Genomic DNA, 27,825 nt, shown 5'->3' with positions numbered 1-27,825 from the left:
CCTCTCTCCATTTTTCTCTTTCCATTCTGAAAGTCTCTGTCTCATGTAATCAAATTCACCATCAAGATGGAAGTATCAAGCACCATCTAGAAAACTGCACACACTCAACAGCTTGCCCACTAACCCTTCGGCAACAAATTCAAATTCTGTCCTGTAGGTTTTGACATGCAGCTTCAACTTATAAAATAACGCATCACCAACATAGTTCACTATTTCCACTGTGACTTCTCTGCTCCATCTGAAATGTCCACCAAACTTGACTTTAGAGAGGGCAAAATTAGACATGCAAAGCATGTGTTCAAGGACTTTTGGAACTTTCACACACATTCAACTCATTCATCTTTAACAAAAGACTATCTGGGGGACTCTTTGCCAAGCCCATGTTGCTCCTTTTTCCTGCTTTGTAATTCCTAAGATATTAATCACAAGGCGAAATTGTCCACAGCATAAATGGAGTTTGGTGAAGAAAGAGGAACCAAGCTGTACTGGAGACAACAGACACTGATGTTCAGTTACTTCACACCCAGCTAACAGCCCTCAAAATCCTAAAAGAAGGAGCACTATAAATGGATTTCTGCCTGGAAACAGGCATTCTAGATGCAGAACATCAGAACAAGTAATAACATTCTGGACATGTACAACTGAATTGTAGAACAGAGTGATTAGGCCTATTTGCATCAGACTGGTATCTATACAATGAGATACCAGCTTAGATGGTATAATTCCCTTTGAAAAAATTATCAATAAAACCTCAAGATTCAAAATCCAAACACTTCACTAGAAAAGACTGTTTCTGGTAAGATAGTAAAGCAGAAAACAAATATTCAAGGGAGGGTATAAATTTTTCTGTTAGTATAGAATAGTGGGGAAAGAACACTTATCAGACAAGAAATTTGTGTAAATTCTAGTACGTCTTTTGCACAGGAATATGCAAGACAAAACATGGACTAATTCAGTGAAAAGAATCTTAATTTTTATTTGAAGTTACAGAGATACTGCTGCAGGAAATAACACACTGCTAATATGTACTTTTTAGAAAATCTGTTACTTTTGTTTCCCATTTTTAAAGATTAGATAGGCCAAAGTTTTTAGGAACTTCAACAGCTGAGGAAATGATGGCTTTAAATTTGTCACAGGTTTTAGTATTTATTTTCAGGATTGATATCTAAGAATAGTTATTAATTTGTAAGATAATGACTAGAGAAAAGTCTACTTCTAATAAGTACTAATAAATGTGCTAGTAAGTACCATTTTTTAACCTCAGTAAATACTTTCTATGCAGAAAAAAGCTTGCAGAAGGAAAAGTTAAAAATGTAAGGAAAATAATTTACTATCTGCTACTAGAGAAATACAAATTGTTTCTTGAGAAAATTTGGTCTAGRATTATAAACTGAGAATTTAACGCAAAGACCTTTTATATGCTCCACAGATTACACTGAATACGTGTTAGAATAAATATTAAAAATTACTATAATGGTACTGATAGCTATTTTTAAACTAGGACACAAATCTATAGTTACATATTAAAGATTGACTGTACTGTCAGAGAGATTAAGCTACAGTCTCCTATACATAACTATTTTCTTTTTAAGTATCTCTTGTACTATAGATATTTGAGACAGAACACATGACAATTATGGTGTTCTAAAGCATACTGTTCCCTCTACCCCAATAAATTAAGCTAGAATCAAAAGATTCCATTAAAATTTAAGAGATATCACTAAACCATTTGAACAGATCTGCCTTCAGGGAAAGCTTATTTAAAAGGTTTGGCAACTTTTTTTTTTTTTTTTTTTTTTTTTTTAAATATTAAAGCCATGTGAAACTTGCAATACAGAACTTTGGATTTATGTGGTGTTTATCTGCCTGAGGTCACACAACAAAAGTTACATCTCACATACCTTGGCAAAAAAGACCGTGAGGTGCGTTTCACTGCCAAGTATCCAAATAGGGAATTTTGGAGATTTCAAGTAGGAGCCAACCTAAAAAAGATTCAGTAAAATCAGAAACACAAAGCAAACCCAAAATCTCAATTAGAGACTAAGTTAATGATAGTCCAGTTAATGAAGTCCCAACTGCTCTCAAAAATTAATACAAAATATTAATCAAAATTACAAAGCAATGTAAAACAACTAGATTCTAATTTTGATCTCTGACTTCTGATTGACTTGGAAAACAACCACTGAAATAAGACTTATATCACTGAAATAGGACTTTAATGAAAAAGTGGTAACAACATTATTCCATATTACAACCTTGGGACACAATGCTTCAAACAATGCACATGAATAACTACTCTTGTGCTTAATAATCATACAGTCAGATCCTAAATGAGGTAGGAGTCCACTTGATTTATGAGCTGGGTTTGGATATATCAATTCAGAACTGACATTTACCTCATAAGTGAAGGGATAGCTACAGTCAATATACCAACATTCTGTGAACTACAACCTCTTTAACCATAATCTAAGTTAAAGGAATTCAATATAGTTTGAAAAAGAAGCAAAGAAAACCAAAAACCTTTGGAAAGTAACAGTATTAATCCTCAGTTTCAAAAGTGTTATTTGTAAGGCACAAAATTTCTTAAATAGAATCCTTAAATCAAGAAATTCTGTATCACAACCAGAAGAAGGGATACAGATTAGGTTGTACTTCTGTAAAGTTCAGATATGCACAGATAGATACATAAAGTAACTGCCAGCTCTTGGACACATTATGTTCTGGACACATTTAGTTAATAGCAATTCTACCTTGTCTACATATGACTATTTATTTTAAATGGAAGACAGTCATAGCATAAAAAGAGAAAAATGGTACCAAAACATTCACAACAGCAAGTCACTTTGGGACTTGATATTGTGAACAGGGGACAGTTTTATAGCTATCTACTTAACTTGCATTAATCTTTATTTTTGTAAAAACAAGCTTCTAATTGGTTGTATAAAAATTGGTGCAATGAAGTTTTAATTTAAATAGCAAACAACATTTATTCAAAAAGTTGCATTTAACAATTTTATTACTTTTTTATATAATATTCTCAGTTTTAATTTGAAGTTGAAAGTACTTTAAAAGTTCTTTAAGATCTTTGATTGTTCAAGGTGAAGCTTTTAGTAATGCTGTCAGCAAAGAAACCTGCAACGCCCTAATGAAAAAATTTTTAAATTACCCCAAAAAAGCTTACCTTACAGTATCTGAGAGATTCCATCAATGTCAAAAAGCCTACTGTTGCCTGTTTATGTATACCAAGAAGTTCTGTTCAAAAACAAAACCCAAGATTTATTTTAGAAAAAACCTGCAAAGTCTCATTTAAGTCATTTTCGCTTGTTTCCAAAATTAGTCAAGTAATAACAATTTTAGAAAATCATGCAGTTTTATCAACAATGAATGGTAAATCATTAAGGTATGGTCAAAAAAACTGCAAAGCTTTAATGCTTTTCCTCTTTATAAAATAAAAAGAGCCAAATGGATGGTTTTAACAGAAGTTTGCTGTTGATAGTCTGTTTCCAAAAGTTGTTGGATTTATTAACAGATATACTTGTAATTTGCACCAAAACTATTCTTAGGAACAGAACAACTATCCTGAAGGAATATTTTGTTTGGGAGAGGTGGGGGAAAGAGTTCCATGGCTAGATTTATCTTTATCATGTCATATTATGAATACAAAATGATATCTTTTTAAATAATAGTTTTGTTAGTAGGAAGGAAAGTTCACTGAATCCGATTTCCTATACTGACTTCTATTTAACCTATTATACCACTCTCAAGCACACACAGCTGTCAGGAATAGCTGAACTGTTTATATACTTCTGACTGAAAGAGTACTTACAGGGCCTCATTTGAGGCTCCTGAATAAAGAATGAGAGAAATGAGATTTATTCAGAAATGAGATTTATATGTACAATGAAGGGAAAGGAATGGCAGAAGCACGCAACAGTACGTTAAGGGACCACAATTTCAGCTAACTTGTCAAATGAATTTTGGGGAGGAAAAGAAAAAGATAAGAAAATGAATGTAAAAAATCAGGCTGCTAGACAAAGGCTTCAAATTTTTGGAGTTGATGGCCATGACAAAACAGCAAAGAGGTCAGATACATGTAATATTTATTATTCAGAAAAAATATATATATTTTGCTTCCCCTGACAGATAACGAGATGATAACTAGGACAGATAACTAAGAGTTGAGATCCTGGCTACAACAGTAGCCATGGAGAATGAATGTCCTAAACAGACAGCAGACTGCTAAATAGATCGTGTATCTGAAAGGAATTAGGTTAACTTTAGCCTGTGGACACTGGTCTACCAATGCCTCCTTCAGAATCAATCAACAGAGAAGTGGAGAGAGAAAAAAGAAAAAAAAAAAATTACTCTTGGGTAACTTCAGAGGAAGCAAAGGGAGCCTAAACTAAAGCTAGTCCTTGTACATATCCCCTCCGTGTCCAAGGAAACAACCCCACTGGAAGAGATCTAATAACACCAAAGGTCATTTAAAGAGAAATGAATAGCTCTGCCTCTTGCCAGAAAGCTAGTTTCTCCTTTTTTAAAAGGACTTTTGCAAGTGTATCCCATCTCCAAAAAGAGAGGAAATCAGAGCCTTAAAGTGCAGGCCCCAAATAATGATGAAGGTTTTAAAGTTTAATGACATTGTACCAACCGCATCAGGATACTGCCACCTAGTGACAATCTGAAACAATACAAATTCTTGGCACCACTTAAAAAAAGGCACGTTATTGCAGTATTTTTCCATGTTAAATAGCTGCACTTCACACAAGAATGAAGAGAAGCTTGTTCTAATTGGCTATGTTCAATAAAATATAACGTTTGTGATTTAAATACAAAATTGAAAATAAGTGGATAGTTCTGGCAAAAATACCCCCACAAAACATAAAAAGAAAGAAAAAACAGTGAGATTTTTCAAGATTTCTATCCTCAGAACCTCTCCAAACACCGTAACCATCTCCCCCCATACCTGGTCCTCCACTGTATTTTCTATCCCCTGCTTCTCCTCAATATTCCCAATTTCCTTTATCTTCTTATACCAGTCAAGTGAGGCTGCGTATGCTGAGTAGTTATAAGCTGTATACGTGCCGACTAGTCAACTCACAGGCAAAACCTAACAGACACTGAGTTCAGCATACAGTCTTTCTCATAGGAGGCATTAATCTGGGTTTCTCTCTCTCAGGCAGCTTGCGGAAACTTCTCTGTAAAATGCTGCATACAAAATTTGATCGAAACTAGTTGTGTCCAAAGTTATTTCATGAAAGACAGAGAGCAGACAGATGAACAGCAACACGTAAGCTTCTTTTCTTCAGAAAACAAAAAACCTACAACCCCTCATACTTCCTCCCATGGATAACTGCGATAACAAAAAGAGATTAAAACAAGAACAGTTTAAATGGCACTATGCAGGTAGGAGACCAAAGAGAAGGCTAGAAAGCCTTCATAGTTTCAACCAGAAAGCCTAGATAGTTTCAACTTGTTAATACAAGCAGTGGCTAACAGGAACTGTAATTAATAACCTTTGGTCTGCTTGGACACTTTGCAATACCACAAGAGTTAGAGCTCTGAATATCATCTGCAAACTACTTGTTAATTCCTGGAGTTTGTAATTCAGTATCATCTTTATCACTCATGAAATTAGTGACAGTACTTTTAAAATAGTTTAAAAATAACTTTAAAGATCATTTACTTAAGTAACTAAGATGACTTATCGAAACAGTTGAACAAGAGGTAAAGTAGCTTTATACACAATTTCTGCATCAAAATGCAAAGCAAGTGTCATTTTGAAAATCCAGTTTTGTAAGTGTACTTACTTATGATAACAGTATCACTTATCTAATATTTTTCCTGTTCCTGCACTGCAGCTGGAACCTTCTCACTATGGTTTCACTGCTGCCCCTGCAAATATGCCGCGAACTACTTCACATCCTCTGCTTGCTGCAGTTCTTCAGCAACCCCTTTCCCTCTCTACCCAGGAATATCTTTCCTGCCCCTTAGTTTCAGAAATTCAACTAAACTGACTAGACTAACTACAGGAGTACCTGAAATCTCTTTCCATTATGTTTACATGTAGAAAACTCGAGCAGCACCGGCAATCAGCTCCAACTAATGAGCAAGATCTCTCAGAAAGAAACAGAGACAAAGGAGGGAAAAGGAACTAGAAGCTTTTGATAACAGTTATATTAAATGTAGAACAGCAAGTTATCCCAATGCAAAGAAAAGTTGCAAGCACAATTCAGGTTATGATTCATAAATCGCAATCCGAAAATCAAAGAGAAAATTAAAAATGCTGAATGGAATGTACGGATAAAACTAGAAAGACAATTACAATACAAATTTCAGTTAGCAAGGGGAGGATAAATGACAACAGCATTCTGTACATACAGAAGGAATCAGTAGTAAGTGACTGACAAAAGAAAATAATACAGAGAAAGTAAAAGTACTCAAAGCCATCTTTGCTTTAATATGCAGAAAAAGGTAAATGATGTTAGCATACTCAAGATTAACAAGGAGATAATGGTGTCATCTGGAAAAAAAAATTGGCTAAAATACTATAAATAAGACAGACAAGTTCAAGCTTGCAAACCAAATAAAATTTGTTATATAACACTTAAGTAACTACATAAAATAATCTCTGAACAATTAATAATTGCCATATATATGTGTAACACAAGAGGTGCCAATAGTGTGGAAGAGTGAAAACAGGGTGCTTAACAACAAAAGAAAAAAAAAGGAGAAAGGATGACTTTAACCTCCAAAAGGTCTTGAAACAAACTAGCAATCAACTTGCATGCACTAGAAAGATGAAAATATAAAACCAGCCAGTACAGGCTCATCAATAACAGACTGCACTAATCCAGTCCAAATGCCCTGTTAAGTAGGCCAGCAGATAAGAGTGAAAAGAGTTAGATACCATATGATTTGACTTTTATTAACCTTTGACAGTCTCCAAATGTCATTCTGAGAAGTCTGATATGGAAGTACAGCCTCAATTCAGGTCTTGCAAGGATCTGTCTTAAATCTCAGTTTAAGTCAGTATTTCCAACAATGACTTAGATGATGGAAAATTCTGTAAAAAACATGTGGATGAATGAGAGATGGAGTACGTGGCAGTGGGAGACAGGATGTGAGCACTTTCAGAATTTGAAGTGTTACTGGTTTCAGATCATTTTTTCTACTTGTAAGATGAAATTCAAAAAACAAAAAAGCACAATACTATGCTTAGAAAGAAGATAGCAAATGAAGAAATATAAAATGGAGGAAGATCTGGTCAAGTAGCAGCACACTGATAAAAGAATCTAGGGAGTCAGTAATGCCCTGCCATCACAAAAAGATAATTCACATTCCAAAGTATATTAATAACCTCTGTGTATTAGAGGCTTGCTGTTATAGGCATCATACTTAAAGATGTCTTCAATATGCCTATACTTCCATGCCACAGACCTCTGAAGAGGTCTAGAAAGCACAAGCTATGAACAAAGGCTTAAAAAAAAAGAAAAAGAAAAAAAGAGAGTTTGCTTTGTCAAAAAAAAGGGAAGAAAAACAATGAAAAATTATGAAAATAGACTTAATACAGAAAAGGGTGATATGGTGAAAGTGTATGAAGAATAAATAAAAAATAGCCTAGTTTACAACAAAAAGGTTTATGCTGGATATTGGAAGAATAACCCAGCAACTTTCCATTAATATGGTCTAACACTTACAGAGACTGTGAAGTCATCTTTATGAGACATTTTTGAAAACTGGCTAGGCAAACCACACCAGATATGCTTTAAAGATATTTTAAATTGCCTCACTGCTGTAGTTCAGACAACATGGTCTTTGATGTGCTTTCATCTGTACAAGTCTATGGTTCTGTAGTCCAAAACTGGGCACAATACTCCAGATGTGGTCAGACAAGTGCCAGATAGACGGCAGGAATCACTTCCCTTGACCTGCTGGCTACACGCCTCCTAATACAGCCCACGATGCAGCTGGCTTTCTTTGCCACAAGGGCACACTGATGACTCGTGTTCAACTCACTGTCCACAAGGACCTCCAGGTCCTTTTTTACAAAGCTGCTTTCTAGCCAGTCAGTGCCCAGCCTGTGCTGTTACATGGGGTTAGTCCATCCCAGATGCCTTTGGTGAAATTCGTGAGGTTCCTGTCAGCCCATTTCTCTGGCTTGATAAAGCCCCTCTGAAAGGCAGCACTGCCCATCAGTGTATCGACCGCTCTCCCCAACTTGCTGAGAATGCACTCCCTTCCATCACCCAGCTCATCAGATATTTTATAGTGTGAGCCTGCAGTGAATCCTGTATTCACTGATACTAGTATCAGAGATTTTGTGCAGTTATGTTTTATTTTCATTTGAGGTCTACTTAAAGAACAGTAAACAAGGAGACTATCAAAGCAGAAATATGGCACCCATTCCAAATTTGTAGGTCAGCATTTCATTGCATGTAAAAATTAGGAAGAAATGTAAAATAGAATTAACTTACTCATTCCTGAACATTCTCTGTCTCCATCCCACACATTAGAAACAGCATGCCCCGTCAACAGAAGGTTAATCAGGCTTTGGCTGTATAATATAAAGAAACATTATTAAACAACATTTTTAAAAGGGACACACAATTTGTGTTTGAAAAGTGGTTATTTCTAAGTAAATGAAAAAATTATTTTATTACCTGGGGAGCTGAACAGACATTTTCTACTTATATTATTTTAAATCAGAGCATATATGTAGTTTGGCCACACTAATATGATCTCTACTCTTTCAATCAACAATTTGATACAAGAATTTAGCCCTGAATTTGAGAACTCTTCCTCAAAAAAATCAGCAATAAAAGAAACATTTCCTCAGAACCACTGATGCACAAAATGGAAAAAGTGTGGAAACAGGACGCTATATTAAGTGTTGCTTTTAACTATTATAAAGTTACAACTGAATCCTTTTTGTAATGTCAATAATTTCATAAAAGAACAATCAGTTACAAAAACATTTAAAAACTACTCCACTAATCTATTTTAAGCGGTAGCAACCATACTTTCCAGCTTACCTTCCATGACCGTAAACGGGGTCTATCAATGGCTCGGTTGCATCTTCAATTTCATTTTTTATGTTTTCAATTCCCTGGGAAAAAATTACAAGTATTTTTTGCCCTTTTAAGGATGAATAGCAACATTTATAACAACAGAATGCAATTGTAAAACATCACAGAATGGTTGAAGTTAGAAGGGACCTCTGGAGATCATCTAGTCCAACTCCCCTGCTCAAGCAGGGTCACCTAGAGCACGTTGCACAGGATCACGTCCAGGCAGATTTTGAAAATCTCCAGAGGAGGAGACTCCACAACCTCTCTGGGCAACCTGTTCCAGGGCTCTGTCACCCTCACAGTGAAGAAGTTTTTCCTCATATTCAGACAGATCTTCCTGTGTTTCAGTTTGTGTCTCTCATCCTACCCCTAAGCACCACTGAAAAGAGTCTGACCCCATTCTCTCTACATCCTCCCTTCAGATACTTATATGCATTGATAAGATACCCCTCAGCCTTCTCTTCTCCAGGCCGAACAGTCCCAGCTCTCTCAGCCTTTCCTCTTATAAGAGATGCTCCAGTCCCCTAATCATCTTTGTAGCCCTTCACTGGGCTTGCTATAGTAGCTCTATGTCTCTCTTGTATTGGGGAGCCCAAAACTGGACACAGTACTCCAGATGAGGCCTCACCAGGGCTGAGTAGAGGGGGAGAATCACCTCCCTCGACCTGCTGGCAACACTCTTCCTGATGCAGCCCAGGAGACCATTGGCCTTCTTGGCCACAAGGGCACATTGCTGCCTCATGCCTTGTTGTCCGCCAGGACCCCCAGGTCCTTCTCTGCAGAGCTGCTTTCCAGCAGGTCAGCCTCCAACCTGTACTGGTGCATGGGGTTATTCCTCCCCAGGTGCAGGACCCTGCACTTGCCTTTGTTGAACTTCATGAGGTTCCTCTCCGCCCACCTCTCCAGCCTGTCGAGATCCCTCTGAATGGCAGCACAGCCCTCTGGTGTATCAGCCACTCCTCCCAGTTTTCTATCATTAGCAAACTTGCTGAGGGTGCACTCTGTCCCTTCATCCAGGTCATTGATGAGTAAGTTGAATTTTAGACTCAGTATTGACTCCTGGGGTACACCACTAGCTACAGCCAATTAAAGGCAGGTGTTCTTATGTAATGAACCGAGACTTAAACACACTACTTCCTCTTGATAGCAAATGGTCAGAATATGTTGGGCAGGATGTTACAAAGTTTTGTAATTCTTCCAGACAGGGAAAAAAATGAGACTGAGCTTTTCAAGGTTCTGTGCTGGAAATCTATTACAACACAAACAAATATACCATTCCATCCATGTATGTAGTTTTGACTTGGTTCTTCATACAAGTTTAGTGTTCACCTTTTATAGAAAAAGGGTAACATGATCAAACTTTCTCTTAAAACAAACAAAAAAAACCCAAACCTTTGTTAGTATCACAGAATATAGGAACAGCAATACTCCAAATCTGTTTGTCCACACTGAATATTGATCCCAAACTGCATCCTTCAGTTCAGGGAAGCTTTTGAATGCTCGCTTGCTAAAGAAAAAAAAACAACAAAAAAAGGAGAAAAAAGCAAATTTAGATGAAGCATTAGAATAGTGTCAGCAAAGTACAAACGAGAAATATTAAGACTTAACTTTGAAATGTTGAAATAAAAGCAGAGCAAAATTGGTGTTATATACACAATAACACAGCAGCTATTCTGTGGTTAATATAACTGCCACAGAGTCATTAGCATTTATCCATGAGAAGATAGTAAATAATTCTGGAGTAATGTGCAAGAATGACCATATTTTTCATATGCAAACATTAAGCATAGTTACACACACTTGCCATAGAGCTGAGTGGCTTGAACAAACAGTTCTGGAAAACACTGTTAATAATGAAGCTGTGAATAGACTGTATGTCAGCAGAATAATGTTTGCATTATGTATTGTTCTGACAGACATTCAGTCCATGAACAGTGGGGAAAAACTTCCATGGAAACAGTTAAAACTCTTTCTCGATGACATCTCATGTTCATCAGACACTACCATATTCAACACATGGGCTGCTTTCCAAAGTGCAACTTTTGAAAGCAGTTGTTCAGCCTTTAGAAGAAATCCAGCTAGAATTTGATTTTGTTAGATTCTAGCTTTGGAAAAAGTAAACTGTTCAAAACCACCAGTTGTAAATAAACATCTGGGAAAATATCTGGTTGCATAATAGCGTTGCTGTGTGACTTATAAGGTAAGGCTGGTGGACCACATGTTTAAAAATAAAAAAGTAAATAATAAAAAACAGAGGGAAGGAAGAGATCCATCAGATTCCAGAGAAGTGATGCACTTGCTATTTCTTGGGATACTCAGAGCTAAATACTGCTTTTCAGAACACAAACATTAGTGTATACTGAGTTATTCAAATTAGATCTCATTCTCTGCTTATCTTGCACAAACTTAGGTATATTATTTTCCTTTTCTATTTTTTGCCTGCTTTTAGTAAAATTTGTTTTAAAAAAAATCTGTATATCTGCACAAACATATTCATATGTGGGTTTACTCTGGCTAACACATGAGATTTTTAAACTACTTTTTTTCATCAACAGAATATATAAGGCAAAGACAGTTCGGAAACCTACCACTCAACTTGCTCTAAAGGCATACGCCAAAGTGTTCATTTCCAACAGCACAGATTGAGAAAAGTTGAAGTGGGCATCACAAACCCAAAGATTGGGGAGAGATCAGTGTTTGGCTAGGGTAAGGTTACAGAAATTACATATTCTTTCCTTATATGAAAATATTTTTAAAGAGCAGAACAAACTGAAGACAATAATCAGAAATTATTTCAGTTTAAATTAGTAATTTTTCCTATCTCAAGTGTTTTTGAAGTTCCATTGCTTTTTTCTTCTTCTTCGGCATTTATTTTTATGAAGATTAAACTATTCATTGTGCAAATAAATGGCAACTACCATTAAAAATAAACTCACTCGAATTGTAAACTTTGCATTTACACCCCAAAACCCACAGTGCTTAAGGAGACAAAAATAAGTAACGTATATGAAACATTCTTATAAAAGTTTCTTCTATTGTCTCAATTCAGAAAAAACAGTAGAGGCTAACTTTTTTTTTTCAGTATATGTCATGCAAGTATTTCGGTTAGAATCACTGTTTAGAAGACTGTGCACAAAAATTTGAGGATTAACACCATTAACTTCATTAGATATGCATCTTAATTAGTTGTGTTCACATCTTTGAAATGCACGACTTATCTGGGCAATTTCCCACATTACATGGCTCCAGKTTTTTTTTAAGCCTAATTTTTATGCCTAAAATTATACCCCATTTTAAATTGTAAAATGCAAATAAAATAAAAACTTGAATTCCAAGTTTAACCTGGTGAGAAACATTTTAAAAAGCACCTTGACATATCTCTTTCAGGGGCTGTGAATATTAGTGTAACTTCAAAATATTGTATTTTAAATGTTCCAACATGTTACTTACTGAATTAATGCATGAAATCGCTCAAAGCCAAGCTCTTCGACAGCCAAGGCAGCTATACACAAGAGACACTTTTCAGCACTACACATGGCAAAAAATGACACAAGATACACACAGCAAGCTAGTATATTTTCAAGCTATAATTATATTTTTAATTTTTAACCCTGCCTTGATATTCTTTTTTTTAAACTGACTAGCATAAACTAATTTACCGCAACATTAAGAGTCCATCATACAAATCTTTGACTACATCTCTATTTGGAGTAATCAATTTACTAAGAGCACAAAGCCACTGGAGCGTGTAGTCTTGAAAATATTTGTCAAATATGATGCTGTTGATTTTGTACAAATTATGACTGTTACAAAGTCATCAAGCATAAGCATGCTATAGATATAATTCTGCAGGTCAAGAAGAAGTATTATTTCCTACTGAAAAGCAAGCATGATTATTTGGACCATTTTAGAGCAGTATCAATGTAGGAAAGCTGTATTTTTTCTTCAAATAGACATCTGTATTATTGGGACTTTATTTTTGTTTTGCTTTTCCCTTTTAACGCTTATTTATTACATACAAGTAGAATTATTCCATATAGTGTTATACATCCCGTTTTTAACTAAGCTTTTCATTGTTTTCAATTAATAGTGGATAAATAGCCTTTCAGATAGAAGTGCCACTTCAAGAAAGAAAAAAAATACAGCAACTAGTGTCTTCCCAGGTTCAACACAGGCTTTATATCTTCGTTCCTCTCATAACATTTCCAAACCAGGGAGATGAAGTGAGATTTTAAAAACAGGTTTTCTTTTACAAAAAGGAAGTTATATCTGTCAATTGTGTTATTACCTAATTCTTACAGGCATTCAAATATTAAGAATTATAGCAGTTTTTAGTGCCCTCTATGTCCATACTGATTTCATCTTACTGCTAGTGGAGTAATATACAAAACAGATGGATCCACTTTCTGAGAAAGGCCACTTAATGTTTAATTTTTAAATAATGCAGCTACTGAATTTGACAGCATACAATTCACTGGATGCCTGAAGCACTTATAATATTATTGATCAATTCTTCCCATGAATATTCCTTGTTATAGTTTTTATGCCCTTTCTGACTGTATGTCGAAAGGTGCATTTGATTTACTTACATGCAGATACAACTGATTTTCTCTCCAGCAATAGAATGACACTTTCAATTTATTTCTACTACAGAAATAAGGAAGCAGTAGTCTTAGAGTGATTGGTTTTGTCTTTTAAAAAAACACAACAATTGAAAATTGCAAAAGTTAGGTTTTCAAGACTAAAATTAGAATTATAAAAATTGTGGGTTTTCTAACATTTTTGAAAAATATGAAACAGAATACAAATCTGCATCGCAGCAAAATTCCAAACACTTTTTTTTTTGATTAACAAGTGTTTTTACAAGAAAGGTTGTAATTGCTACAGGAACGAAAAAAAGCTCTCAGAATATAGGGTTTTTGTATGCAAAAAGTTAGAGGGAATAAATTATATAAAGCAATCTTTGAACCTGAGAACTTGCACTATTACAGCCAAATGCATGGCCAACAACAATTCATTGGTATACACCACAAGAGCAGATGAAACAAATGCAACTAAATTCAGTAAGTGTGCTCAAATCCACCTTTTGTTCACACAGCTGGGTTACAGCTGGTTTCATTCTGTTACTACAGAACTGAGCGAAATGGTAAGAGAACTATTGTTTGAAACAGACAACAAAGGGAAAGTAGAAGAAATCCTAAAGAGAAGTGTAGGTAGACACAACCCAAACAAGGTTAGATGGAGATGATATTTCATGGAAAGAAAAAGAAAGAGAGCAATAGAGTATGAGCTGTAAAAGGAAGACAATTAGAACATAATTTTAAAGCATACCTATACTGCTGTGTCTAATCATATTTCATGGACATTCCCATATTCAATTCCCAAATAGCAGTAGCCTGCCACATGGAAGCATATCTGTAATACTCCCTCCTCACTCTACACCATCTCTGAACTCTTGCAAACTATGGCAATGCCTGTTTCTATTTCTGTTGATAACAGCAACCAAACAAGAAATAAATTTTTCTTTCACACTAGCAGTGACAGAACTCAGCATCACCAATATCTTCTTATCTATATCTTTGTCCCCAGCCCAACCAAGTAAGAAACTGAATTTCCATCCATAGTTAATAGCAGGACAGAAAAAAAAACAAAACAAATTTTAAATCAGAAAGTGTATTACATTATATAAGGCAAAAATAAATACTGTTTGAACCACAGAGCACATACAAGAGATATGTTCAGTGCCTAGCAATGACAGTAGAAAGTGAACAATTAAAACGATTAAGGTTGTTCATGACAAAAGCAGACTGTTCATGGTAAACATATCCTGTTCTTCCAAGCACATCCCAGTGTGTAAAGTACAAGGTCAGGCAGAACTTGTAGACTTGTACGGAAACATGAAAAATATAGATATGTAATAGTATGGATTATTTAGTGTCAGAGCTGAGGGTAATAATGGAGCTTGAGTCAAAAAAGACTTTCTGCTGGACATATTTTCTACAGTTAAAATTCCTTAAAACAAGGCAGTATATTAATAAACAGTACAGTAAAAGCCTAGTGGTAACTAGGCTCTGTTTCTTTTTTCCTTAAAACAAGGCAGTATATTAATAAACAGTACAGTAAAAGCCTAGTGGTAACTAGACTCTGTTTCTTTTTTCCCCCTTAAAGAAAACTTCATAGTATGAGCAAAAGCTTCATAGGCAACTGGAAAATCCACTGAAATCTATAATTTCAAAGTTTTTACTGCCTCATTATTATCTTTCAAAGAAAGAACAGATGTTTTAACAGAAAAGTTGTAGAGACAACTTCTGTTTAATACTTTTTCTAAATAAAAAAGTGTAACTTTGTAACTCTTAGCTGGTGATCAGCTTTTTCGATTAAGTGACATTCTAATTATTTGAGCAGCTATTATCTAAGCACCTGGAGCAATTCACAGAAGCAAATAAAGATGACTTTTACACTCCAGCACTACTTATTGGTAAAGCTAGCAGTTCATGTACAAACCCACTTGTACAATTATTACGTTGAATTTATGGCACAAACTGCAGAATAACATATACCTTCCATCAAAAGATGGCATCTTTAAAAGCATGTTCTCATGTGAAGAGTTTTTCATACTTCTGAAGGGGCACACTGGGAACAAAAACTAAAAGAAACTTATCGTTTAACACCTTAGATATCTCCTATTAAAAAGATTAATAAACAGGCATCTCAATGATCATGTGCACACAGATTAAAATTTTTCCATGTCACTGACACCACAGTGGTTAGATATGCGTAGATGCCTTATCTTAGCGCAACAGATGATGTTTACTAGGTCCTTGATGCCAGTTACTAATGAAGGAATCAAGATGTTAGCAAAAAGCAGGTAACAAAAATTTCTAACCTACAAAAAAAATTCTGTTAATCTAGCAGAAGACGATTTGGTTAAGCTGTATTGGTACTGCATAGAATCAAACATGAGGGAAGGAGGCTACTTCTGCCTAAAAGGGGATCCAGAGTATTATAGATCAGATGCTTCGTAGAATTTCTTACGAAGGCTGAAATAAAATAACAGTAAGTTACAATTTACAATATTCCTCCAGTGCTAGGAAGCATACAAATATTTCCAAATTAGAGACTTCAGGTCCCAATAAATTATAAAATAAAATTGAAAAGATTAGGCAAATTGCTCAAACTCAAGAGAAACATATGAAAGAACTCCAGTGATACCACATTCCTTTCTACAAAAAGGGTCAATGCCTCAATTTACGGCAGACAAAAACCTATCTATTCTCAATGGAATCACAAAGGCAAAAACCTCATCTGTATAATAATAAAAAGCTGTAGGCCCTCAAAACAACAAAATACTTCACAGAATGATAGGTAATTTAAAAAAGAAATACATCTTACAGGGTTGTTCCTCTTGATGACTAGATTCTGCAGGACTTTCAGAAATACTAGCAGTTTCTTCAGTTGTTTTTCCTCTTATCCATGTTGCCAGAGAGTACGACTCAGAATTATCAGAGCAAGCCATTTCCAAAATATCACATAATGTATGACAGAGAAGGTTCTTCTGCTCTTCCTCTGAAAGATCAGAGACCTACATGAACTGAATTGCTGCTAATAAGTATCTTAAATATGCTGTTAGTATCTGATACATACATTAGATTAATGCTTTCTAAATAATTATTTCAGTTTATTAATTTTTATATTATTAAAGTTAATTATTAATGTTAATTGCTGTGCAACTATACTGGACCAGAGAATTATAAAGTTGTCTTTAGAAAAGTGTTTTAATATGATTTCCAATCCATCCCTTATCCTAATAATGGCTTTCAATTAATCTGATATTATACAAGCACACAAACACTGCAGATTGGCATAGAGCTCACAAATGGGAATTTAGAGACCCGCAGTATGATACTGTCTACCTCCTATAAAATGGCACAGGAGTACATTTAAATAAAAAGAAAGCATACAAACATTTAAATTCTTTGCACTGTGACTTGCCTTACACATTATTGAAAAAAGAAGAAAAAAATGAAAATAAAAAGAGGTCTTGGTACCTGGACAGTCTCTCCAAGCAGACTTCTCACTGGTAAAAAGCCTCTTCAAAAGGAATGCCTTCAAAGCATCAAATAATTATTAAAATACAAAACACCACCATCACAAGTTCTACACCAAATCATTTTTGCATGTTACTGGAAAGGCTTCAAGCTTGTCACTATTCAATAGGAGGACCTGAGCCTGGGCTGTTTACTGATTTTTCACATGCAAACTAATTACAACTGTGGCCTTATTTATAAATAAATTCAATACCATTAAGTTCAAACCTCAGCTATGCCTTGAATGCACACAGAGTATATTCGCATAAACAGATCCAGACTCAGGGGACTCCAGGAGTGGAGGTATAAATATTTTGCTACATTCAACCGACAAGACAACTCTGGTCACCCAGAGATCAAATAAAACCTCTCTAGCAGTTAAAAAGCCCACCCACTTGAATCATTCCAAGTCATAACTTGAAGAAATGTATACATCTCCAAATCCCTATTCCATTTTTTCCTCAAAACTAATGTTACAATTCAAATAACTATAACTGATAAGTTCTAGGTTACAAAAGAACAAAGAAAGCAGCAGTTTCAGGAAGCAGGTTCTTGCTTTCTAATGCCTCTGGTATGTGCTGTTTCAGATATATGCAGCACCTTAAAAATAGCTACCAAACTTTCACTTCTTTCCTGACAGACTCACTCACCTGGCTCTCCCACCAGAGCTCTTTAGCACACCTCTTGTTTTTAGTAACTCACAGCAGCAGTAGGCACTACAAGATCTCTATGTTTGATCCCTTCCTCCTTCCCTAACTGAAACTCAGACGACTTAAATTTGCTTTAAAATACTTAACTTCAAGGAAATTAAATTACATATAAATAAGCTGGCAAAAACACCATCTACAAAAACATTTGATTTGGTAAAGGCTCAGCCTTTGCTTAATGTTTCAAGGAGCTGGCTGATCTGATTCATTTATCCCCCACTCCCCCAAAATAAAAAGCCTGCAATTCTCACATCACATACCAGACATGCTACATCTGGTCTTAAGACCAGAGACAGACAAAGAACTAAGCCATGTTAGAGAGTGCAACCAATGATAAAATACAAAAGTCCTATTCACAGTTTACAACCTAAACAAGGGGTGCCCCTTCCTCTGGAACAAGTCTTTCGGTGTGATCGGCGTTGAGTGTCTGAAGGGCTACATATGAACATTCATGAGTATCACATCACACCACAGATGCAAGCAACCCCACGACAGCAGTTGTCTGACTCGGATACTTCTCATTCCATGATCAGATTCATCCTGATAGGAGACTTAATGAAGTATGTCCCCTATCAGGGGACAAGGCCTCAAACACAGATCTAGACATACCTGCACAATTTGATCTGTGTGTAAGAGGATACAAGAGAAGGTTACCAGAAAAAGTAATCTGGCTCACGACTCAGTGTCTGCCTGTCCCTGCATGGCACTCCTAAGAGAATAAAGAGTAACCGCATACTAGACAGACTGTTCGAGCAGAGCAGATCCAGCCTACAGGTCTGAACTCTAAACCAGAGTCAGGGTTGCCCCAGAAATAGTATTTCAAAGGGTATGCACATAGCCCACAAGATACAATGAAGTAACAAACCCAAAATTCACCATCACAGATACTTGAGCATATTCAAGCACATCTGAAATTCTGAGCAGGTGTCCAGAATAAAATACATTCATTTGACATGCTTCTATTCAATTATTTTGCTAACTAGGATTGGGAAGTTTAACATTTCTCTTCTTCTTACATAATAAATCTAGATAGGTTTGAAAATAAATTACTTCAGGTATTTCTAATACAATTAGCTAAAGCAGCTATTGTGACACAGATATTACCCTTCCAAGGAAAGGAGAATTTGAGAGATGAAAAAAGATTAGGCTTTCACTTTCACAACAATTTCATCTATATCTAAATCTTTCGCTGCTCCCCTTTATTGTGCATTCCCCACTTTAAAGTTACCTCTGCTTGGATCGACCTGCTGCACTTCCTCAAACAAGCCCACTTCTGCAAACTTATTTTCAAAATAAGCCCATCTCTGCCTTCTCTTGTACTTAACCTTTGTCCCCTCCACACTACAATTATGAAATTGGATAAAACTGATCTGCAATAATTTTTATATTGAGAAGAAAAGATGACATTTTGGGCTCATAAATTTTAAACTATTCCTGCAATAAATACATCTTACCTGTACAGGTGCAATCACTGCACAAGGGCCACCTTCAAATTGTTCTAATGCAGTTGATTCAGATTCACTAAAGACAAATCCTGACAAATGAAAACAGCCCACATTTAGTAAAATAGATAAATAAGCATTCTTGTATGCACGTTCCTCCTTAACAGAAATGACACCTGCTTTATTCATTTTTAAAGATTAAATAAGTTTTCTAGGTTTTTTTTTTTCTGATCATGCAGCAGAATCTGGTTAAAGTACCTGAAAAAAAAGAAAAAAAAATCATGGATATGAGGGAGAGTAAAGAGATGAACTATTTATCTCAGCAGTGAAATCATGACCACAAAGGGCCAGCAGCTAGGATTTTAAAGAAGCAGAAGGATTTTTAAAAGTAAGACTGTCAGTAGAGTAAGTGTGGTTGGATGCTGAAGTCATAATACGGATTTTTATTTCTCACGAATCAATTAAAACCTGTTTATAAGTGATAATATTTGGTCTTCCATCATATGTAAAAAGTCTTTGGAGCTTCACTGAATATGCGTAAGGCATTTCTATTCCCTATTAATGGCACAGTATGCCTCCCACTGATCTCATTTTTGGCCTATCAATGCTTCCTATTAAGCCTGAAATATGCTGAGTAACTCTAATATTCACTTGTAACCACAGAAACAAGCCTCTTCATTGTGTTTTTCACAGAAGATACACCATATTTATTGATATGCAAGATTGCCTTTCCCCCACCTCCATCTTTAAGGGGTTTTTTTGTTTGTTTTGTTTTTTACTTCCAGAGTTATCTTAGAGTCACATAATACAGCAAATTTAAACTTTCCCCCTTCAAGATATGTAGAATCATAGCTTGCATTTCTCATGGATAAAAACATGCACGTGGACAATTACCTGATGAAGTTGATACATAGCAACTTACTCACAGTGAGTAATATTTTGCATTATTAAGTGCTGGTAAGATTGTGCTCAAGTGATTCTAGTTCAATGTAATCTAAAAAACATGCAACAGTAGCCAGCAGATGATCGGCAAGGGCAAGCAAGTGGGGGCAAGGAGAAAAACGAGGATACAAAAGCATATTTTCACAGCAGTGCCAGTCAGTGTTGGCAGAAAGATATTCAGTGCTTCTCTCCTACCATTTCTCCCTTCTCCAATTCCACATCATTACCATTCAGCCTTATCAGAAGAGTCCCTAATCCATAGATATGAATTTGAATGGGAAAAATGCACCCCCAGCACAGACTTCCCCACTACTGCATGACAGGTGCATCACACCAAGCAGCACGAGAGAGGACTACCGCATATTTTTGTAGGCTGTATTTCAGCAGAGAAATGATAGCCATTCAACAACAGTGTGGGAAAAAAAAAAAAAAAGAAAAATGGATCAATGTAGCCACAGGTCTTAAAAACAGGGGTTTCCCCTGTATCTCACAGTAAGGGTCCTGGTCTTTCTGAACCCAACGTCAAAGGTACATTACAATGACGTATTTCATGTCCAAGGCTCAGATGCTCATCGCGCCTATTTACCTTGATCCAGCATCGCCTAATTTAGCAATGAAGCTTCATTAATCCATACTACAGCCAAAGTTTGCAGTAGTGTCAATTCATTCACTTGTGCACATGCCCTAATAAGAAGTACCACTAATCATTTAAACTATCTTAATTAGTTTGTGCAGGTTTATCCATATTAGAAGCCAAGTTTTCCTCTAACTTGAAGTGTTAACGCATGCATCTCAGCACACTGCAACAGTACTGTTTTTAGCTGTTTTAATGATTTAACCACTACAGTAAAATGACGTACTTGGCTGTGGCACCATTTAACCACACTTAAGAAATATCTTGGATTTATTTCACATTCTTCAGGGTTCTGATAGAGAGCATGAACTGTCTCAGCTTACCACTGCACTGTTTTTCAAACTGCTTCCTAAAAATAAAGGAAATCATGTGTGACCTACCAGTGTGAATACAAATTTGGGACAGACAATACAAAATTAGTATTATACAGAATTTGACAGAACACAACCATAGAGAAAAAGCATATACAATGTCTAAAGCAATACTTCATTTCTTTTTAGCAAAAAGCTGTTTAATTCTTAGTAAATGTCAAGATTCTAAAAGCTGTTTAGCATATAATAGGCTTCAGGATTTTGGTCTTGCTTTCTTTTTTAAAACTTCATCAGCTCAGGCAGAATTTCAGAAAGCTGCAATTTGAAGTCCAGTTGGGAGCAAGGCTACCTCAACCTGCAATCCTACTGTTTTACTTTTTCTTTGCTCTCCTCAACAACCATGTCATGGACGCTCTCTGTAAATACCCATCAACCCAACACCCTGCCCTTACAATTCATATGAATGTCCTTCCATTAAGCTTTCAACCAAGACTGCAGTATGTCTGATCCAGCCCAGTTTCTACTTACTCTCAGTCTTAACGTCTCATATCTATCACACATCCCCCTTCACTCTCAAGAGGAATTTTCAATAGCAAAATGGATGCAACACAGCTGAAAATCATCTTTTTCCCTATCTGCCTGCCTTTTATCCATATGTACCATCATCATTTATCTATAAGAGACATAAAATAACATTATCATCATTCACCTTCCTTCTCACTTTAACACTATTAACTGTTCCATTGACTCTATGTCTTAGGGATCTTAAGTAGATCTTAATTCCTGTTGGCAATCAAAGTACTGCCAACATTTTCACCTACAGTGCCTGCATTATTCCCAATTTGTCTTTATATCCTTTGTCCACTATCAGTCATATGAAAAAAGTTTTATTTTATTTCCTAGAACTTAGCATTTATAAAGGCTTATGTTTCTTTTCTTACAACATGTAATTCTTAACTTTTCTACATACAGTTTATCAAAGCAAATGTATGACTTAACTATCTACTCTTTTCTTTCATATTATACTCCACATTGTGGTCGAAATTGCTACAAAAATCATTCATTTTTCTACTCTGACCATCTTCATTCTTCTCTACATCTTTTTATTATTTGCCTATTTCTAAAGAAAATTCATTTATTTACATCCAAGACATTCTAGACATTAGTATCACTGCCATTTTACAAACTATACTGTACACCTTCAATCTTTTTGCTCTATGCAAACATCAACTCTAACCATTCCGCTTGTCTCCTTCGTTCTGTGAATGAGTATGACTTCAACTGCATTAGAAAAACAACTTGTTCCATCTGTGATACAGTCTAACCACAAAGATGCTGTGCTATTCTCCCCCCCCCCCCTTTATGCTTGGCCAGCCTCTTCTCTCACCATAGAATTGTATTCCATTCTTTTGGGGGGATACAAGAACTGTCTGACAGAACTACTATAATTTTATTTTACCATTATTACCAAAGTACAAGGTTTACAACATATCTTAATGTTTCATCCTTTCTCTAGAGCTGTGTGTAGAATGACAGATGCATTTTGCATGGGGCTTTGGGTTATCAAAGTGTAGTTTTGGAGCAAATAAAATTCCTGAAGTTTTCTGTGAGAGAAAAAAAAACTTTCCTGATACAAAAAGGGAAAGAAGTGTTTACTACAGCAACACCACAACAAAACTCTATTTAATGAGTTGTAGATAAGGAGCCAGTATGTCCTGGAAGGGTTTGAGCAAAGTAAGAAAATTACCTTGTAGGCTACCAATAAGTTGGGCACCAAGCTGCCAGAAAACAAGGTGAGGTTCCAACCTATCTGCCTTTCTTCACATTTTTGTCAAAAGCACAATTCTGTGAACCTTCTGAATTTTGACAAATCTGTATCTTGATAAAAGTTCTCAATATGAGAACTCCTCAAGAGCTTTCATTTTCTCTAAGCCTGTCAGCCTCATCTAGAGAGAAGAACAGACTCATTAGTACCATATGCTTTCTTAAAGTCATAACAGTGTCTTTTCCTTTTTGGAACCAAGCAACCAAGGACCAAATGAGAGTTTGAGATATTTCAAATTCTTCCCGTCCTATGTCCATTCCGACTACATTAGCTACCAAGCCCATTAGTCAGAAAATATATTTTTTTCTCATTCACTTAGCAACTTAATTTATATGCTCACACCCCATTTTTGCACAGTGAATACTGCCTTGCACAGTGAATCGTGTCTTCTATTTTTCCTGTCTAATAGTGCTGAAAGGGCTGTTACTTACACATAATGAGTCAACAGTCTCTCACAACACTAAGTTTTTTCCCCCAAGGCCTAACTTTTCATTCAGCAAGCTTCCTGCCAGGTCTGATTCCTCCTGTCAAGTGCACAATGCAATTCACTAACATGGATGGAGAAACTGGCAATAATGTAAATAACACTGGGAAACTGTAAGGTCAGGGAAGGTCCTGGTTCATGACATTTCTAGAAGCTTCAGTTTCAGTTTGATTTGGACTTTAATCAAGTGAATGAAATTTCCTGTGAACCGGGAACCCTGTAGTTCAGTCAGCCTTAATCTCCTGCCAATGTATGACCTATCAGAAGATCCTTTTCCCTCTCAATTACATAACGGCTCTGGCTGTTCTCCAGTCAGTTACTTCACAAGGGGTTTTGCCTTCTACAAAATGAATTCATTATTTTTATGACATGACTCTGTGCATTACAGAAGTATGTGAAATAAACACTGTCTATTTAATAGAAAGTTCTCTATTTAACAGAAAGGGGTTCGACAGTCCTGGCAATACCTTATCATTCAGGTGCTATTCAAGACAGCAAGATGTGGTTATTTTGCCTATAAAGACAATATCAGTACCCCAAAACAAATATACTGCTCCAACAGGAGAAAAAGTGTGCCAGTATAAAGTTGAAAACAGAAATACTTCTTAGAGAAAGCTGTGTTAGATTGTTGTTCCCAGCAGAACATCACCGCCTCTTTTCCAAAAGTTACTATCTTCTCACATTTAACAGTATACAATACTATTATATTGCTTCTATAAACAAGAAAGACCACATCCTCTTGGCTGAATGAGCAAACTTTTCTATTTAAACTGAAGTTCTAAGTCAGTAGTTCTAAGTCAGTAGTTTTCAGTATTTTTTGAAGATCTCAATACATTTTCAATTGATGTGCAAATTCTGGCATCAGTCTTGACCTCTAACTTCTTAGTTAATTTCTACAGAGGCCTTAAACTCAGTTCACAGATCATGACTTGAAAATCTTTACCCTAGGTTTACCTGGCTAATTTTTACAGGCATTGGTAGGGCAGCAATTTTATAAACAGTTTCACCGAAAGATCTGAAGAGGCAATAACTTACGGCAGACAAGCAGTAACAAGTAGATGGAGGTGGGCCAGTAGGTGTAACCACTTCCTCCAGACCAGCTGTTTGCACAGTCATTCTCTGTCTATACCCTGTGAATATTCTGAAAAACATTTTTCTTTTCTTCCTGATTAACCTTGTTCTGAGTAGTATGGGACTCAAAGAGGTAGAAAGCAGATAGAAATGCAAATGCTCTATAATCCCTCATTATCAAAACATAAAAAAACTACAGATACCAACCACTATTTCTCTCTAATCACCCAAACCAATTAAGGATTATCAAATTAAACTCAGAGCAACTTTTCAAATTGCTACTTCTGTTTAAGACTTGAAGAATGGCATGTATATTCCTTTCCCTCAAAATATCTGCTCATCTAGTAAAAATATTTTTTCCTAGAAACCTTGACTTGATAATTTTCTAAAAGTATTACAACTCCAGTAAGTTAAAATAGGATTTAGCTCCTCAACAAAGGGTGTAGTAAAGGTCAATCTGGTGATGTTGAGATGTACTAGACCAGACAAAAGAGTTTCATGCATGTAAAAGGAGAAACCTGAAAAGAATAGGGGAGAAAGAAAAAGAAAGTTGTCAACCTATCCATCCAACTCAACATAAAAGTTGGAAGAGATCTGGATAAAATGGACCCTATTACAGTCTACATGACATATACACTTGAACTGTAGAATACATACCTTCATGCTATGCTGTGGGTTTCCTGTTGAAATGAAATATTTGTTTTGAAAAAACTCTTTCATAACTTTCTTTCTGAATACAATTAAGAAAACAGCTTAGGAAATTCTGAAAGGATGTTGCATTCGAACTCGGACCTGCCAGACATTTACAGCTGTGCAGAAGTAATGCCATGTGCCTTCGGGCAGATCTGAAGAAATGGCTTTATGAATGGAATCTGTCACTTGGATTAAAGAAAAACAACACTCCTAACACAGGTATTTTCTTTAGGGTTCAGGCATCTATCTAACTCCTCCCCAAATCATCATATCTATGCCAGGAAACGCTCACAGCCAGACCAAGCCTTTGTCATATATTTCTCTGAGTCCACTTTTAGGATTCTGATTCACTAGGATCAAACTGCATCTTCTGATGCAATCACACAAAAATATTTTCCTTAAAAAACAAAAAATATCAACTTTGCAGCCATGTCTTTATGAAGTTAGCAATCAAAACAATATAGCTGCCAATGGGGCAAACTGGGAATTACTTTTAATTTTTGAGCTGTCACTTTATCTTCAAACAGCGTACCCACATAGCTAGGTCAGTTTTGTTAACTGGCCACTGATCAGTTTATCTTCACTTTTGACCAAATGAATATGATGTTAAACAAGTTTGGTGCATGACTAGGACTCCCAAACTATAGCTGCAATCCTTACTAGGAAACTGACTGGTTTGAGTCTTACTTTCCTTTCTAAATATAAATTATAGTTCTCAACTTCCAAAGGGTTTGAGAAAGATCAGACCAGGTCTGAAATAAATACTAGTGTTTTCACTACATTTTAGAAAAAACAGTCTGTTCAAGTGAATAAATGACATTCATACTTCTTTTATCCTTTCTCAACATCTGATGTGAAACAAGTGGCCATCTTTATAACTTTGAAGTTTTTGGAAATAAAGCTTGATTTTTTTTTAAATCAGTGTTCACAAGACTGCTTTGCAGAAAGTAGGCAAATGGTTTTATACTTTTTGGCATAGGTAACTGAAGCTTGTGTAGCAGCATAATACTTTCACCCAATGTAAGGGACTGAAAGTGAATTTTGTGAGTCCTGCCACAAGACCTCCAAACACATTCGAACTCACTGTCATGCGTTTTTACTATGCAAAACTAATTATATTAAATATGATATAGAGGAAGGGAACACCACACAGGATAGTTTTATGACCTTGTCTAAAGGCAGATTGGAAATAATAGCAGTCTTTCCAGGAGCCACCAAGAATATGAGAGGCCTTTTCCATTAATCTTCCACAGGAACACAAGTTTTGGGCATTACAGCACACATTTCAATGAATTCTGAAGCTCACAGTATTTTATACATGAATAAAATGTATCTTGAAAACTGGAATTTAGGTAATTAATATTACCAGTAAGGGAAACAATTTTGCTTCATGACAGCTCTGGTTCCTTCTAGATGACTGTAAAAACACTTCTTGCACTAAAACAGCAGCCCTCTACTAAAATTTAAAAAGATGTTTGAAAAGAAAATTATATTCCAGTAAAAAACAGCAATTCACTAGAAAAAGTAATGGCTAAAGCAGCTCTACTTAAATTCTAGAACTTGGGAAGAATTTAGCAGTTCTTTTTTCAAATATTTCCACTGACTTATCTAAACACAGATTAACCTAGGGAAAAAGATATGAGAACCTACTAATGCACTGTGTCATGTAACAGGGGAGAAGCTGTGCAGCTCCCAAATCAACATCACGCATTCATCTATTGCAACTACACTACACGTATTATGAAACTCTCGTGCTAAGGAGAAAGGAAAAAAAAAAAAGAGGGAGAGAGATCATCCAACTAAGTCAACTTTACCTGGAGGTCTGTACCCATTTAAAAAAAAAAAAAAAACTATAAATTCCACTAACATTTGTGAACTTTCTCCAAGAAATTAGGGGTTTGTTTATTATGATCTTCATAACCATTATTAGAATTCTACAAAGCCAGTAAGTTAGAGAGAAAGCTGTTATTCCTTTCTTTCAGCCAGGACAGGAAGGCAGACTGACTTCTTACATATCATTTTTATCAGTAAATCTCTGGATGAGACATTGCAATTGTAGTTTTGAAATAACATCAAAAATCTCCATCAAGAAGAAATTACACACAATGGCTTATTTCTCGCCATACCAGAGCACTGATCCTAAAGATGGCATGCACCTGCTTCAATTTCTAAAAAACTAAACTACAGGTGTCTCTCCCAAGCTTGTCCCCCCTTTTGAGATGATTTGTGATTACCATGCTCTTGGCAAACAAAAATAATTTTTGTATATTTTTGCTTACACAAGCTATGCAAGATGCTGTGTGACTGAAATTTGAGAAACATATTTCCTTCACTACTCCTTTAATTTCCTGTGGAGATTTGTGACGAAAGACGTCCGAGCTGCCAAAAGATATGTATGGATATGTAACAAGTGAATGTGCTGCATCATTTTTCCCGTGGGCCACAGGCCCACGTGAGACACAAACAGCCGTGACCGCCCGCTCCCTCACCGCGGCGCCGCGGCGCCCGGGCCCGCCCGCCCCGCGGAACCGGCGCCTCCCGCTACGCCCACGCGGGCA

The 27,825-nt window shown here is 36.0% G+C and overlaps 1 protein-coding gene across 9 annotated transcripts in view; it reads right to left on the bottom strand.

Annotated features, from left to right (window-relative positions):
• Positions 1 to 23,135, bottom strand: part of MINDY3 (MINDY lysine 48 deubiquitinase 3) — a 61,959-nt gene extending 38,824 nt beyond the window's left edge. Inside the window, exons 1-10 of one of the 9 annotated variants that reach the window (XM_026067666.1) lie at positions 21,110 to 23,135; positions 19,320 to 19,399; positions 17,120 to 17,177; positions 16,464 to 16,637; positions 12,522 to 12,573; positions 10,464 to 10,578; positions 9,036 to 9,109; positions 8,478 to 8,557; positions 3,182 to 3,252; positions 1,902 to 1,982 (exon numbers count right to left, since the gene is read on the bottom strand). In XM_026067666.1, the coding sequence (XP_025923451.1) occupies positions 1,902 to 1,982; positions 3,182 to 3,252; positions 8,478 to 8,557; positions 9,036 to 9,109; positions 10,464 to 10,578; positions 12,522 to 12,573; positions 16,464 to 16,637; positions 17,120 to 17,177; positions 19,320 to 19,399; positions 21,110 to 21,125 (801 nt within the window). In that variant the 5' untranslated portion in view covers positions 21,126 to 23,135. Of the gene's footprint in view, positions 1 to 1,901; positions 1,983 to 3,181; positions 3,253 to 8,477; positions 8,558 to 9,035; positions 9,110 to 10,463; positions 10,579 to 12,521; positions 12,600 to 14,402; positions 14,713 to 15,631; positions 15,718 to 16,463; positions 16,638 to 17,119; positions 17,178 to 17,372; positions 17,780 to 17,808; positions 17,835 to 18,474; positions 18,504 to 19,319; positions 21,057 to 21,109 lie in introns of those variants that run through there. The other 8 variants (XM_026067665.1, XM_026067673.1, XM_026067674.1 and 5 more) reach the window with 8 other exon arrangements.
• Positions 23,136 to 27,825: the final 4,690 nt, after the last annotated feature.

This window comes from Apteryx rowi, unplaced genomic scaffold, assembly GCF_003343035.1.
Source record: "Apteryx rowi isolate R43461 unplaced genomic scaffold, aptRow1 scaffold_260, whole genome shotgun sequence".
Taxonomy (NCBI): domain Eukaryota; kingdom Metazoa; phylum Chordata; class Aves; order Apterygiformes; family Apterygidae; genus Apteryx; species Apteryx rowi.
Note: the sequence above shows the minus strand (reverse complement) of the source record. Positions and strands in the feature narration are given on the sequence as shown.